This window comes from Ochotona princeps, chromosome 9 (assembly GCF_030435755.1).
Source record: "Ochotona princeps isolate mOchPri1 chromosome 9, mOchPri1.hap1, whole genome shotgun sequence".
NCBI lineage: Eukaryota > Metazoa > Chordata > Mammalia > Lagomorpha > Ochotonidae > Ochotona > Ochotona princeps.
In genome coordinates, this window is record NC_080840.1 from 58,522,677 (window position 1) to 58,538,867 (window position 16,191).

The 16,191-nt window shown below is 36.3% G+C and overlaps 1 protein-coding gene and 1 non-coding gene across 12 annotated transcripts in view; one reads left to right on the forward strand and one right to left on the reverse strand.

Moving 5' to 3' along the window:
• The window catches only part of STAU2 (staufen double-stranded RNA binding protein 2), a 294,210-nt gene that overhangs the window by 217,462 nt on the left and 60,557 nt on the right, over positions 1-16,191 (reverse strand). For all 11 annotated transcript variants that reach the window (XM_058668740.1, XM_058668739.1, XM_058668734.1 and 8 more), the window contains one exon: positions 14,381-14,516. In XM_058668740.1, the coding sequence (XP_058524723.1) occupies positions 14,381-14,516 (136 nt within the window). The remainder of the gene's footprint in view (positions 1-14,380; positions 14,517-16,191) is intronic.
• Positions 10,913-11,019, forward strand: LOC118757522 (U6 spliceosomal RNA). Its single transcript, XR_004995234.1, has one exon. It is a non-coding gene; the product is annotated as a U6 spliceosomal RNA (small nuclear RNA).

Below are 16,191 nucleotides of genomic sequence, written 5' to 3' on the forward strand. Positions count from 1 at the left end.
ATGCAAGCCAAGGATTTAGCCACGAGGTTATTATACTGGGCCCTGCATTAGCTTTATTTAAAAAAAAAAAAAAAAAGGAAGAAAGAAAGAAAGAAAACTCTTTATTTTGCATGAAGGTTGCCTTGTATCAGAGAAAACACAACATTTGTCCTTTGGGGATTGACTTATTTCAATGTATATAATGGTCTCTGGTTGGGAACATTTGGTTGCAAATGGTAGAATTTCATTCACGGCTGAGTAGTATGATAGCAAACTTCATGCAAAATAAAACATCAACAGCCCTTTCAATACAGTTTTTGCTACATTTTATGGAGTTTTGATCTTTTTGTCCTTATTTTCATTCATTCAAAAAAAAGTTTTTATTTTTCTTATTAATTTCCACACGAACTCATAGGTCACACAATAGCATCATTTGCTTCAGGAAGGTGTTTGATTTTCTTCTTTATTTCTTCAGCAACACATTGCCCATTCAATAGCATGATATTTAACTTCAGGCTGGTGTAAATTTTTTATTTTTCTCTGTTGTTGATTTTGTTTCATGGCTTTTCATTTACGGGGATGTATAGTAACTGTATAGTACAGACTATCATATCCAGACGTGAGTATACAATACAGTGTGAAACTCTACTTCCAGATCAAAGATGGACTCCCAATGAAACTGTTGAATGTATCTTGACAATAGGATGCTGGATTTTCTGCCAATGTCCATGCCTACAATATCAAGATACACTTAAACAGCAGAATGATGGACTTATGACTGATTGTGAAGGACTATAGTAATGTAATCACATGGGGAAAATTAGTGCATATGGGTGGGGGAGCAGGAATTTGGGGACAGAGGAAGGGAAATCCTGGAGCCTATTAAACTGTATCACTGAATAATAAAATAAATTAATTTTATTTAATTTTAAGTGTTAAAAAACTCAGGAGAAGATGATCTTTGGGTATCTAATGTTAGAAGAAGATATTCTGATTATGACCAAAGAATGTGCAAATGAAAAGAAATGACAAACTGGACTTCATCAAAATGAAAACTATTTGTTCTGCAAAAGACCATGTCAAGAGGGTAAAAAGAAAAGATGAAAATAGGGAGAAAAAAATTGAAAACCACATACAATGGGCCCTCAACAAAAACTAAACGTAGAATTTCAAATTTTTCTTGCACCAAAATAAATGAATTGCTTCATTACATTTTTCAGGAACTTGGGAAGTACACGTCCTCAGTCAGACTTCTATCATCTTACCTGCCTGTGAGGACAGACATTCCTCAAGAGCAAATTCATTTCCTTTGACTCATGCTACTGCCCTTAACAAGGTAACAGATACAGAATACCATTGTTTTCTTTTTTTTTAAACTTTTTTTTAAAGATTTATTCATTTTATTACAGCCAGATATACACAGAGGAGGAGAGACAGAGAGGAAGATCTTCCATCCAATGATTCACTCCCCAAGTGAGCCGCAACGGGCCGGTGCACGCCGATCCGAAGCCGGGACCAGGAACCTCTTCCGGGTCTCCCATGCGGGTGCAGGGTTCCAATGCATTGGGCCGTCCTCAACTGCTTTCCCAGGCCACAAGCAGGGAGCTGGATGGGAAGTGGAGCTGCCGGGATTAGAACCAGAGCCCATATGGGATCCCGGTGCGTTCAAGGCGAGGACTTTAGCCGCTAGGCCACGCCGCCGGGCCCTCAGCACCATTGTTTTCTTTGAGCTTTAATCTCTACCCTTAAAATCATCATATTTTCTTGCTGTAAATGGCTATACCCTTTCTGACAAGGGTTGTGTTAATAAGGGGTTTTCCTTGTTTTACTTTTCAACCAAGAGGTTTTTTTCATCAATAATCAGTTTCTAAAGTCATTAAATAAGGAAAAGTAATTAATGTCATAGTTTACAGATACAAAACACAAGCTTTCCAAATATTTTATACATTCCACATTTTTGTTTATCACTTATCCACTTAAAAATGTTTCAATGACCAATGAACGGAACCTTCCAATGTCTCTTGACTTACTGCCAGCACTGCAGGTGGAGAATTAGCCTGGTAAGCCACTGTGCCAGCCCTACAGATTACTCTTAGAAAACATTTCAAAATAAGGAATCCTATTTTATTAACATGCACTAACGTCCTCCTCACGACTCCTTTCTCTACACAGCGCTCCAGGCTGCTCACCCTGATCTGCTGTAATTTTCTAGAGCCTTTTTCCACACTTACACATTCATCATCATAGTTCATTTTTCATCACAATGGAAACTGAAAGATTAAATACCAATCCCCCCCATAATTTAGTATATTATTCAAAAAATTCATTCTATTAATTCTTCTCTTAGTTATACCTAAAAAAAACTATTATAAACTCAATGTCTACACTTGTTATAAAGATTTTTTCCTTTAACTCATAAAGGTCAACTTTACTGTTTGTGACTGTGAATTTTATATCATCACCAATCAATACAACAAAAACTTTCAACCAAAACAAAATTCTAAGGTTCTGGATATCATTTTTAAGAACACTCTACTCAAAGGTGTTCTATACTTCTTTTTAACTTTTTATTTGGGGATAATTTTATATATAGACAAAAAAGCACAAATATAGTAGAGTTTCCAACTCTTTTCCTCTAGTTTTTTCCAATGTTAGCAATTCACATAATTGCAGTACACTTGTCAAACTGAAACTGGAGAGCACAGCTGGAATACCTACCTCCCACACTGCAGTGCCAAGGTTCAACAGGGCTGTGGTTTTTTGTGGTTTCTGTTTGCTTGTTTATTTGTTTGTTTTTAAGATTTATTTATCTGAAAGGATTCGAGAGAGGAGGTGTGGGGAGAGACAGAGATCTTCCATCCACTGGTTCATTCTGCAGATGACTGCAACACTCAGGAGCCAATAGCTTCCTTTAGGTCTCCCATGTGGACCCAAGCACTTGGCTCTATACTCTGCTTCATTCCCAGGTACATCAGCAGGGGGCTGGATCAGAAGTGGAACAGTCAGAACTCAAACTAGCATTCACATGGGATGTTACCTGCGCAAAAGCACCAATTCCATGGCTCTGGCTTCTGGTTCCAGGCTTTGCTAAAACAGAGCCTGACAAGAAGAGGTGCCGCTTCAAATAACTAGGGTCAGCCATATGCAAGACCTGGATCAAGTTTCTACCTCCCAGCAATCCCAATCTGGCCTGGACCATTAAGGTATTTGTAGAGTAAATAAATAGATGGGAGCTAGCTTGTTTCTTTCTCTTTTTCTCTTCAATCCCCCTCCAACCATGCCACGGGTGTGTGTGTGTGTGTGTGTGTGTGTGTGTGTGTGTGTGTCTTAGGTTTTCACTTAAAAACAAAACCAAAGGAGGGAGGAAACAAAATTTAAGAAACGAAGAGTACATGAGGCCAGTGCAGTTGCATGGCACGTTAATCCTCCACCTACAAGCACCAGCATCCCATACAGGCACCGGTTCATGTCCCAGTTGCTCAACCTCTGATCCAGCTTTCAGCTTATGGCCTGGGAAAGCAGTGAGGGATGGCTCAAGTCCTTAGTATGCTGCACTCACAGAGGATACTTGGGAGAAGCTCCAGGATCCCAGCTTCAGATCAGCTCAGCTCTGGCCACTGCCGCCATTTACAGAGTCTACCAGCGGATGGAAAATCTCCCTCTCTCCTTCTCTCCATATAAAATCTAGCTTTCAAATAAAAATGAATCTTTCAAAAAATGGAGTACAACACATGCTAAAAGTATTACTGGTTTTGTAATTCTTTTGTTTACAAGATATAATACATACATAAATGCATGTAAGTCTTTGTGTGTATACATACATGGGAACATACCTTAGGTTATACTACTAAAAATAATTTCTTACCAAAACAATTCATCTACAGTAAATTAAACAGGAAATCTCCCTTACACACAGTAAATACATCTCCACTTAAACTTTATTAAAGCAAGCGCATTTTTGCATCAGACACTAAGTAATATTAAGACATTTTTATGTAAAACCAATATTTATCTCTTCTTGACTTTTGACTCAAATCTCACAAAATAAAAGGTTTCTCAAATTTCAAAAGGAAATTATCCAACAGTCACATTCCTTTTCTTTTCCTTCCTTTCTTTGTGAAAGGGTGAACAGAGGTTGTCACACATAGAAATGATAAAGTTACAGCACCAGGTTCCCCTCTGGGTTTCTGAGACCAAGTACAAGGATGGAACACCAAGAACAAAGGCTTTGCGGCTTCCCAGGGGAAGAAGAGAAGCAATGCCGAGAAAGAAGGTAAAGGCAATGAAGAAACATCTTTCTAGAGGTGACAAGAATAAAATGACTAAACTCAAAACACAATTTTGTAAAAGTATAATTACTACAGAATCTTCAGAAAATTAATTTTCATGTTTTAATACTGGTAACACACACAAAAAGGGGAAAAGAATTGCACCAATGAATGATTCTCCTTGAAAATCCCCCCAAAAATAATTTTATGCAGCTTATATTTGACCCAGAACGCAGATTCTTAGCCAAAACTTATCAAATGAAAAATATACTCAAAAGTAGTAATAATCCACAAACTAAATAAAACCCATGTACGACATATTTAAATTTCACTTCAGGGCCTAAGCAAAGTCCTGTTTCTTTTACTTTGGCCCTAACTACAATTTCAATTTTCAAGAAAATAGCAGCTTAAAAGCAATAAACAGAATGGCAAGTACTCTAAATAAAGACTTACTGACATGAACCAGAAATAAATAACAAGCATGCATTTGGCCCCGCAGTTAAAATGCCACTTGATGGGCCAGCACTGCAGTACAGAGGATTAAGCCAGTGCCTGCAGTGTCAATTACCCCATGTATGTTGCACTTTCATATCCCAGCCATTCCATTTCTGACCCAGCTCTCTGATAATGGCCAAGGAAAGCATCAGAAGATGACTCAAGTCCATGGGTCCCTGCACCCACGTGGGAGCCCTGCATGAAGCTCCCTGACTCAGCCACAGCCGTTCTGGCTATTTGGGCAGTGAATGAGCAGATGGAAGATCTCAATCTCTGTGTTAACGCTATGTTCCAAGTAAACAAATACGTAAATCTTTTATAAAAAAATCACTTAAGGCATACACAAGTCTCAGCCCCACTTCTGACACAGCTTCCTCCTAATGTGCAACCAGAAGATGGCTGGTGAGCCATCAAATACTTGGGCATCCCTGTCACCAATAGGGAAAACCCAATGAGTTTCTGGCATCTGGCTTCACCTCAGTTCAGCCTCAACTAGCATTTAGGGGATAAAACAGTAGATAAAGTATCTGTGTCTGTATCTTGCAGCTTTTCAAATGAATTAAGTAATAAAAAATGTTTACATATCAATCTGACTGCAAACAATGACTTAGAAACTAATCAAAAGCATAGATATCTAGGGGTAACTGTATAAGGACAAACCATGCTTGTGTTTCACAAGGCTCACAATGATGCTTGCTAATATGGGGATTCCAAGTCAATACAAAGCTTTCTTTATATTCATAATTGTGGCATCTGTTTAAGGATGAACAATGTATGCTCTTTTAGGAAAATCTCTATCCATAATAACTGAAAGATGTTTTAGTTAGCAAAAAGAATGAATCTTCAAAAAATTGGGAAAGTTTCAGCAAAATCATGCTTCAACGCTATTAATTGCTAAATACTGAAATTAAAATAGACATGAGACAGCTGAATAGTAATCTATACCCATTTTAAGGTGTACAGAACCCGGTTGTATATAAACTAATAATTGAAATGTCAATGTAGAAGTCACAGGATGTGGTTCAGAACTTGCATTCTTTTTTTTTCCTCTTTTAACATATTGATTACTCAATACCATGTCAACTAGTTCCATAATGTTATAAATTGTTACTGATGTAATGTCGGGCCTTTTAATTGATAGAGATGATATTCTGCCAGCTCTACCTTCAGACCAGAGATGGTCTCCCCAAGAAACGGTTGAACGTATCTGGACAATAAGATGCTGGGCTTTATGCTTGGTAAATGCTTGCAATGAAAGAATCTCAACTGAATTTGAACTGTGATAATGCAACAAGGTGGAGGAATCCACCATGGGGGGGAGGGGAGAGGTGGGAGGGGGAAATCCAGTGCCTATAAAACTGTGTCACATAATGCAATGTAATCAATAAAAAATAAACTAATTAATTAATTTTTTAAAATTGGGAAAGCTAATAACCCAGAACAGTCAAGTCCCTGGGGATTTTGAGGCTGATTAATTTTCTGTTTGTGCTTTACCTGTCAGAAAATGTCTATGATCACTTACCAAGATCTCATAATCCTTGACGTCAGAAGAGGTCAGTGTTTGTGAGCTGAGGGACCATAGGATATTAGAATCATCTAGGGAATTTTCAGAAACACTGGTGTTCAAGATCCTCACCCTCAAATTCTGGATTAATTAGTCTAGATGAGCTTGGGCATCAGAATGTGTGAAGCTCCCAGGAGAGCAAGATGTGAAACCATAACTGAGGGACCACTTAGGTAAACAGTTTGATTCTTCGTAGCATCTTTAACAATCTTTAGAAGGGACACAAAATGTAGCATGTCCCAAATTTGTATTCAAATCCTTTTTCTCATGAAGCATCTTTTACACTAGCTTAGGTAATTCTTCAAAATTCTTCAAAATCACGGTAAATATTAAGTTTAAAATCAAAATTTACAACTTTCCAAACTTCATAAATGCTCTAATGTGATAATGGGCAGCAAACAAGGACAGTGTTATACTACTGCCTGTGTTTTTGTTAACACTAAAAAAATCCAACTTAAAAACTTGAACTAAAAACTGCACCTTTATTAAATGATGCTTAGGCCTGGACTCAAATAACATTCAAACCCTATGAAAGCTAATTCCATACATAAATTCATGCTGCCCTCTAATGGTTCAAGCTTAATATTTTTACCTGAACTCTATTAGGAAGGCAATAATAAATAATTTTATTGTTTTATAAATACAAGAATTACAGTAAATATCAGAGAAGAAAATAAAATTTAACTTTTAGGTATTATCGACCTCAAAACAAGATTATTTGTGATTGATATCACATTAAGATCCTTTAATTATCAAGATATTCTCAAGTTACCATCATTTTCCTATGCATGAATAAATCAAAATAAAACCACACACACCTGCTGTGCATTCTGCAGTGCCTTCTCTAAATACACTCTTTTAAAACAAATTTACAACAATAATCGGCAAAGGTAAATGATCATGCCCCACAGAAGATTTTGAAAAGTGACATTTACTTATATATTTTTAGGATACCTAAAACATTAATAAAGATCTAAACTTCTTCATTAGAATCTTAACTATTTGAAAAAGTTAACTTTTGATTTATACTAAACACTGATATTTTGAAATAAAATTATATATCACTCCTTTAAGAGGAATCTAAATAACACAGCAAGGTGATACCTACTTGCATCTATTTTTTAAAAAACCTAGTAAGTATATTAGAAGTTTTACATAATTTTATTACACTTTATTCCACTAACTCCATGGAATTCTATCATAACTAGTATTTTGTACCTAAACTGTCTTTCTGCTAAATTCCATAATTATAACATAAAAATAAGCATATTAGTTAAAATTAATAGAAGTTTGTATTTCTTGCAACTGCATGTAAGTTGAAACATTTTGTTTCTCGTAAATGAAATTCCCAAAAGCAAATCTAGCTGATCAATGAACTTCTTTCTGTCACTAAGAATTAATTTTGCTCATTCCAGAATTCCTCAGGATGAGATCTCATCAGATACAGTATGGAGGTGTTGTCTTCTGTTCAGCATAATGTTTTTACAATGTACACATCTTACTGCAAGCATTAGAGGTTTTACCTCTGAATACCATCTCAAGGTAAGGTAATATTGCTACTCCCTGAGAGTTCTGGTGGTACCCGTAGCCCTTGGTAAAGTCACTCTAGTTATAGAAAAAAAGTGTTATCCTCTCAAAATTATGCTTTGTGTTCTGCTTTCTATGAAAAGAAAAAAAAAAAACTTTCCTTACCTCCAAAGCAGGTGTGTGTTTAATTCCTTTATCTGGTGACTTTCCTGGGCCTTGGCATAAGCAACAACTACAGTGAGCGTACCACATAGCACTGCTTTGGCAGTGTCCCACAAGTTTTGGAATGTTATATTTGAGTTTTCATTTGTTTCCATAAATGTTTTAATTCACCCTTAATTTCTTCTCTGACCCATTGTTCATTTAGTAGCATTTGGTTCAACCTCTAAGAGTTTACATATTTCCTGGGGCATTTAGATTTATTGATTTCCAGTTCACTCCTTGGTGGTCTGAGAAGGTGCATGGTATGATTCCAATCTTTTGAAGTTAGTGAGACTTGCTTTGTGCCCTATCATATGGTCAATTCTGCAGAAGGTGCCATGCACTGCTGAAAAAAATGCATATTTTGTGTCCATAGGATTGAAGGTTCTATAAATGTCTACTAAGTCTATTTGTTCTATTGTGTGAATTCTATTGTTTCTCTGTTGAGTTTCTGTCTTGTTGATCTGTCTATTGGTATTAATGTGGTGTTGAGGTCTCCTAGGATGTTTGTATTTGCATCTATAGCTCCTCTTAAGTCCATCAGTAATTGCTTCACCTAGCTAGGTGCACTTGTGTTTGGCGTGCAGATGTTTATAACGGTAATCACTTCCTGATGAATGGTTCCCTTCAACAATATAAAGTGCACTTCTCTGTCCCCTTTGATATTTGTCACATTGAAGTCTTTATCATCTGAAATTAGAACAGCTACACCAGCCTTTTTTTTCTCGTCCATTGGCGTGAAGTATCTTTTTTTCCATCCCTTCACTTTCAGTTCCTTAGAATTTTTTTTGGTTGGATGTGTCTCTTGTAGGCAACAAATAACTGAGTACTGTTTGCTGATCCATTCTGTTAATCTATGTCTTTTTATGAATTTAGACCATTTGTGTTTAGAGTTAATATTGAGAGGTTGCAATTTTGACCTGCTGTGTGTGAGTATATTTGCATGTGTATATTTGCATGTGTTGGTATCTCTGTTTAATTGTCTTTCCTTGTGTGGACATTAGTGAGGAGGTCTTTACATTTTTTCATCTTTGATTAGGGTTTGCACCCTTTCTTTCTGGGTTTAGCATATTTCTAAGGAGATTTTCAAGAGCTGGTTTTGTGCTGGCGTATCCTTCTAGTTTCTCTTTGCTATGGAAGTATCTAACTCCATTCTCAAATACAAATGAGATCTTCGCTGGGTACATTATTCTTGGTTGACAGTTTTTTTGTTTCAGGATTTGAAAGATTTTACTCCATTCTCTCCTTGCTTGGAGTGTTTCTTCTGAGAAGCTGGCAGTGATTCTGAATGGTTTTCTTCTGAATGTAATACCGTCTTTTCTTCATACTTGTCTCAGAATTCTCTCCTTGTATTCGTTGGAGAGGGGCTTGAATACAACATGTCTGGGAGAGGATACCTTTGGGTTGAATCTGTTGGGGGTTCTCTGTCCTTCCTGGATTTGGGCTTGATTTATGTTCCCAGTATTTTGGAAGTTCTTCTGCATAATTTTATTGAGCACCTGTTGCAAACCTATCTTTCCATTCCTTCAGGAAGGCCTATAATTCTGATATTCAACTTTTTGAGGTTGCCTTTCATTTCCTGTATGGTCCTGTTGGCTTTGTTCACGTCTTTCTCCAACTGTCTGATGAGCTGCGTATTTTTGTTCTGTCTTCCATTTCTGAGATTCTGTCTTCTGCTGTATTCATTCTGTTGATTAAGCTCTCAACTTTGTGCTCTAAGTCAAGGATTTCATTTTGACTTGTTTTATTTCTGTAATGATGTGATTTTTTTAATTCCTTGAGCTCCTCCCAGTGCTTCTCACTATCTCTGATGAACTTTATGATTATTTTTTTTAATTCCTTATCTGGCAGTTCTTCAATGTCTTCATCTCACAACTCAGAGAATGAGATTGGTTTTGGTCATTTTTTTGGGAAGTGCTGGTTCTTCCATCTGAATCATTACTTTTTCTGATACTTCTCCCCATTGCGTTGTGGTTTCTTATTGCTTTGGGATTTTAGTCTCTGACTTGCTTGTCCGCAGACTCTGATCTCAGTGCAGTAGCCTAGAGCGGGTGTATACTGCTACATGGTTTGCTGATGGAAGCATAATTCTCCATGCTCTACTGGGGGTGGCAGGCGATGGTGGGGGGTTGGGTGGCTTTGTTTACCCCTGGATCTGTACCTCTGCAGCCAGGGGTCCCCTATGGTTTGTTGGCTACCAAGCAGAGCTGACAGCTGAGCTGGCCGGCTGACTCCAGTGCGCCGTCGGGCGGAGAGCAAAAGAGAAACTTTGTAGTCTTGGGGCTACCCTGTCTCTGCTCTGGGTGGACTGGAAGACCCTCAGCACAGCTCAGGCCCAGGTGCCCTTGGGAGAGAGCAGTTTCAGGGCACTCTCTGCAAGGCCCCTGTACTCAGGTTTGCCACTGCCACTGGGACCTTTGGCGCCCTCAAGGCCTCAAGGCACTAAAGCCTTGGGTCCCTGCACCCATGTGGAAGACCCAGAGGAGGTTCTAGGCTCCTGACTTCGGATTGGCTCAGCTCCAGCCGTTGCGGCCATTCGGGGAGTGAATCATCGGACAGAAGATCTTCGTCTCTGTCTCTCCTCCTCTCTGTATATCCACCTTTCCAATAAATAAATAAATAAATTTTACAATGCAATCCTATGTAAAACTATGAGAAAATATTTAGAATTTTCTTACACCTAAACGTTCGGGTTTTTTTATCTAGTCTATAAAAGTGATATCTCATGAGAACATTTTGATGTGCACTGCATGTGTAAAGCATACAGTAAAAGGCAAAAAACCATTTTCCCCAAACTAAGGGATGTGTACACAAAAGGCAAAGTTATTTACAAATGTCAGAATACATCTATTATAATCACTTCAAGATTAATTGCTTTGTGCTCACTTCGGCAGCATATATACTAAAATTGGAACGATACAGAGAAGATTAGCATGGCCCCTGCACAAGGATGACATGCAAATTCGTGAAGCGTTCCATATTTTTCAAGTTAATTGTTGCTGAGGGTATGTTGGAGCCTTTAATTGATCAGGTTGATAATCTGATGGTTCTGCCCTCGGACCAGACAGGGTCTCCCCAGGAAGCTGAAGAACTAGATTGGACTATAAGATGTTGGACTCTATGTTTAGTTTATGCTTGCAAAGAGGGAATCTCAACTGCACTTGATCAGTGGATATGCAACAAGGTGGAATATTCCACATGGGGGGAGGGTGGGGGGAAGGGTGGGGTGATTCCCAGTTCCAACGAAACTGTATCACATAATACAATGTAATCAATGAATAAAAAAAAATAAAATATAAAAAAAAGATTAATTGCTTTATTCAAGAGGCTTTAAAGTTGCATACATAGGTAACTTTTTCCAATAAGGCTAAATTATATGAAACTGACTTTACATGTCAAATATTGGCAATTTTACTTGGTTTATTTCTCATTTATCAGTTAATCATTAGCCTTGAAATTCTAAGCAAAGTGAACTTGCCCAGTCAGCCTGATGTTTTAACAGTACAGAAGCACCATCTGGTGGCAGAAGTCAAAACTGCAGACTTATAAGTAAAACATCAATGATTTAAAAAAACATGCAGTGTTTCTCAACTCCTATTTGGCAAGTTTTTTATTGTATACTACATACTAGTGAAGAACTCTTGTATCAACAGTATGAACAACCTCAAAATAAACAGCACACCAACAATCACAACACTTAGTAATATTGCATCAGCTTACATAACATGCTTTTCGAAATACAGATAAATTTTAAATACAAAATACTCCAAACTTCAAAACTTTTTTAGCACCAACATACACCATGTCTAAAGGTCCAATATACATGAACCTTGTTTCATGCTCAAAATTATTACAAATAGGGCATAAACCTTCAGATTATGTGTAGATGGGTTTTATTTCATGTGTAGATGGATTTTATTCCTAAAATATATCATGTTTAAGCAAATATTATAAAACCTGAAAAAGTACGAATCCAAAACATTTCCAGTCCCCAGCATTCCAAGTAAGGGACATTGTCCTACATAATATGGCAGTTATTTTTTTAATTTAATTGTTTTAATTTTTACTCATTTGGTTCTCGACACGGCCGAGAGCTGACAAGCCTGCCACTGGATATGCCTTAGCAAGACACAGAGACACTACACAAGAAGGTAGCAAAGGAACAACACACAAGGAGAGCCAAGAAAAGTCAAGGGGTTTATTCTAGTTAGCCAGGGGTTAGATGACACGCATTCTATGAAAACACCATCTGAGGGGCAAAATGGGCTAGAAGTCAACTACAGATTCAGAAACTGGTGGATATAGACACACCCACAAGGAGCAGAGGAACTAAGGAAAACGAGAATGCCTTGTTTTTCACCAAAAGTACCTTCCCCAGGCATGAAATTATGAATTTTTTTTTTACACATCCTGACTATTAACACCTAAAGGAACTATTTACAATTTAAATAGGATGATGCCTTAAATGGATATAATTAAAGGTAATTTTTCACTTACAGCAAGGTACCAAAAGATGATCAGTTTATACAGATTACATACATACACTCTCTTTGTCTGAGTTAAAAGGCCAGTAACATACAAAAGCATCAGCAAGCATCTGATCATATGTGGAAGAACATCTTACGCAAAATCTGTTCTGAAAATATCAACAAATTAGACCATAAAACATACAAAACTACAGCACATTAACAAACAAAAACTGACAACTCTATTTTTAAAAGCAGGAAAATTACAACAAACATATCAGACAAAATGGTGACACCCTCAACACAGAGACATTTGAAAACTGGTCAAGCAAAAAATAAAAGTAAGTAAATTAAAGTAGACAAATCAAAAAGGATAGGCAAACAATAGATATTTGAAAAAACTGTTCATTCTCATTAGTTGTTAATAAAACTGAAATTTTAAAAATAAAAATAAGTGCCATTTTTAAACTATGCAACAAAATTAAAACAAAAAAATTTTTTTTCTTTAAAGCTCAACAGACATCCCTCATATACTTAAGAGATCAGTACCAATTTTAATGTCATTGCCCTATATCTTACTCTCCTTAACCTAATACCTTAAGGAAATCATCAGTGAAAGGACTGAAGGTCTGTACATACAGATTGTCTGCAGCATTATTTGTAAGAGCTAAAGAGGGCGGGGCATAAGACAAACAAAACGAGGCATCCACTATAAGCACACCCTGTCACAGGAAGTGTTACTTAGCTATTGAAAATATATGCCAAAGATATAAAAACCAAATATTATGTCGGGTGAAAAGAGCACAAAAACATGGAATAAGCTTTGATACTTCCATAAAAAAGAAGACTCAGTAATTTTAAAAACAATAAAGCTGAGATATAGACAAATATTGCTGAACCTCAACAAATTTTTAAACATTTAAAAATTATGAAATGAAAGAAGCCAGAGTAAATACTGTTAGTCTATATGCACAACAGTTCAGCAACAGGCAAAACTAATCGAGGGAGTTACAACAGTAACTACTTCTGGCAGAGGTTATCAGAATCAAAGGTGTGAAGGCAATTTTCTGTATCTTGATGTTAGCAGTAGTCCCTAGACAATATACAGTGTATAAATTCCAATAAATATAAATACATACATAAAATGGAGCTAGCAACATGTACAGTTAAGATTTACCCACTGCACCAGAGATAAATCGTTACCATACAAAAACTGCAATTTGGCTAAATATACCTCTATACAAAAAAAAAAAAAAGGTACCTCAAAATATAAAAAATAGCTAAGTTCTATACTGCAATTTATTTACATTTTGTGTTTAACTTTCTTCATTTTCTACATCTTCTACAATACATTTTCTATGACTTTATCATGGTGTGTCCAGGGAAAAACTCAACTAAGCTTTATTTTGAAACTTCCACCATGTTAAAAAAAATCTTAAATAATAGTTACATTTGTAACTGTCACAAAGTGTAGGAAGACTAAGACAATCCTTCTTCCTTTGAACAAATTTCCTATTAATTAGAACACTTTCATACGTTAATTATTAAAGCAAATCAAGGAAAACTGATTTTTGATTACTACTGGAATGAAAAAGCCAACTGGGTGGCCAGCACCATAAACTGGGAGATGACCTCAAAATTGATACAGGATTTGCATGATTTGGTAAGAATTAGTTTCTGAAAACTGGGTGCTGGCTTTTTGGTTTCTTTTTTTTCTAATTTACTATTTTAATTAATTCCTTGTGAAACTTATTCATCTAAATGACATACAAAATGCCCAAGTTTTCACACTAGGTACAATGACACTGCTCTTTGAGTTTTAGAAATTTTAACAATATTCATTAAAAAAATAATAATAAAACCAAAGAAGACATACAAACCTCTGATTGTACATGCCCCGAAAGTTGTAATTAGCTCTATGGTTAGGGAATGGCTTTGGGTCTAATGGCCTGTAGATGGCAGGCTCTCCTCTTTTCATAGCAAGCCCATTCAGTTCCACAGTTGGAGTTATACTGCCTGTTAAAAAAATAAAAAAATAAAGGTAAACAAGTGAAATATTTCACAACAAATCATGCACTCTATATTTAGACTACATCTAATCACCATGGCAGAAGGTGAGGGTAGATGATGCATTTTATGATTTTCTGCAAAAGTGCACAAAGTAAATTAAAAGAAAACAAATAGTATCTAATGAAATACTCCTGGGGGTTTTTTAGCTTTTTTTCTGCACACTGATACCAAAATTCACTGTGTAATCATCCTATCTGAAACAAGATAAACACAAAATTCTTACATTATATACTAATTTCTCCTATAATCAGCAAGCAAAGTAAATATAAGTGATGTTCTCTGTGGATACCCTCCCAAACTAAAATGTAATCTCTTCCCAGAAAATACAAGCAACACTACCAAGAGAGCGAAAGCCTAGAAATATTCAAGACTATATATAACAAGAGTAAGGGCCTCACGTGGTAGCCTAGTGGCTGAGGCCCATACTTTACATGTGCCTGGATCCCATATGAGTGCCAGTTCATCTCCTGGTGGCCCTGCTTCCCATCCAGCTCCCTGCTTGTGGCCTGAGAAAACAGTCGAGGACGGCCCAAAGCTTTGGGATAATGCACCCGCGTGGGAGACCCAGAAGAAGCTCCTGGCTCCTGGTTCTTCGATCAGCTCAGCTCTGGCTGCCACAGCTCTTGGGGAATGAACCAGCACATGGAATATCTTCCTCTCTGTCTCTCCTCCTCTGTGTATATCTGACTTCCCAATAAAAAATAAATCTTTAAAAAAAAGAATTGCACATATATAAATAACTTTTTATTTTTACTTAATGACATACTTCAGAGATTATACCTCAGCAGCAATGGGTATATTACTAAATGAAAAAAAAATCAAGTTACCAAACCTTGTGTATTTCCTATTATTTTTATTGGAAAAAGTGGAAATATTAATATAAAGTCTTACAGACTAAAATAAAAGAAAACCGTTTTAAAACTTTTTTAAAGAATAAATCCCAAACTAAAAATGAAAAAAAAATCTATGGAGAAAAGGCACAAAGGAAGGAAAGAATACAAGTTGACCTTTTCTGAACGTAGCCATTTATAGATCTGATCTTGAAAACTGTTAAAAATTTTTACTTAACTCAAAACAATGCCAGTAAAATGGGATGGGGGACAGTTCCTAACACTGACAGAAAAATGAAACGACCTAGTGACTGAGTTGGTAACTTTACCAGAGAAATATTGCAAATAATTTTAAACACAGCAAAATGTTCATGATACAGATCCTAAGGAGGAATAAAAACCTTAACTGCTTCAGCTACCATATTGTTAGTAACATGACTATAAAATTAAACCAAAATGCAAACAAAGTCATCTCCAAAAGAAAGCAGTTAAGCTAACAATAAATCAAAATGGCCTTGCAAGAGATAAGTATTTCAGAAACAATAAAATATGTTTCATAAAGGGGAAAAAAAATCTGGAGAAAATCTTAAGCTGTTTTCAGTCATTATGCTGTTAGAAATGCATTATTGCTACTATGAAATTATTATGTGTTTACAAATAGACATAAGATGAGGAAAACAAGTAATATATTCAGAAACCAACATTTTTAGAATAAAAGATGAATATAAAATCAAAATATTAAGTTACATTCTATAGTCTTAAATTTGAATTCATGATGTATGTACTCTCAA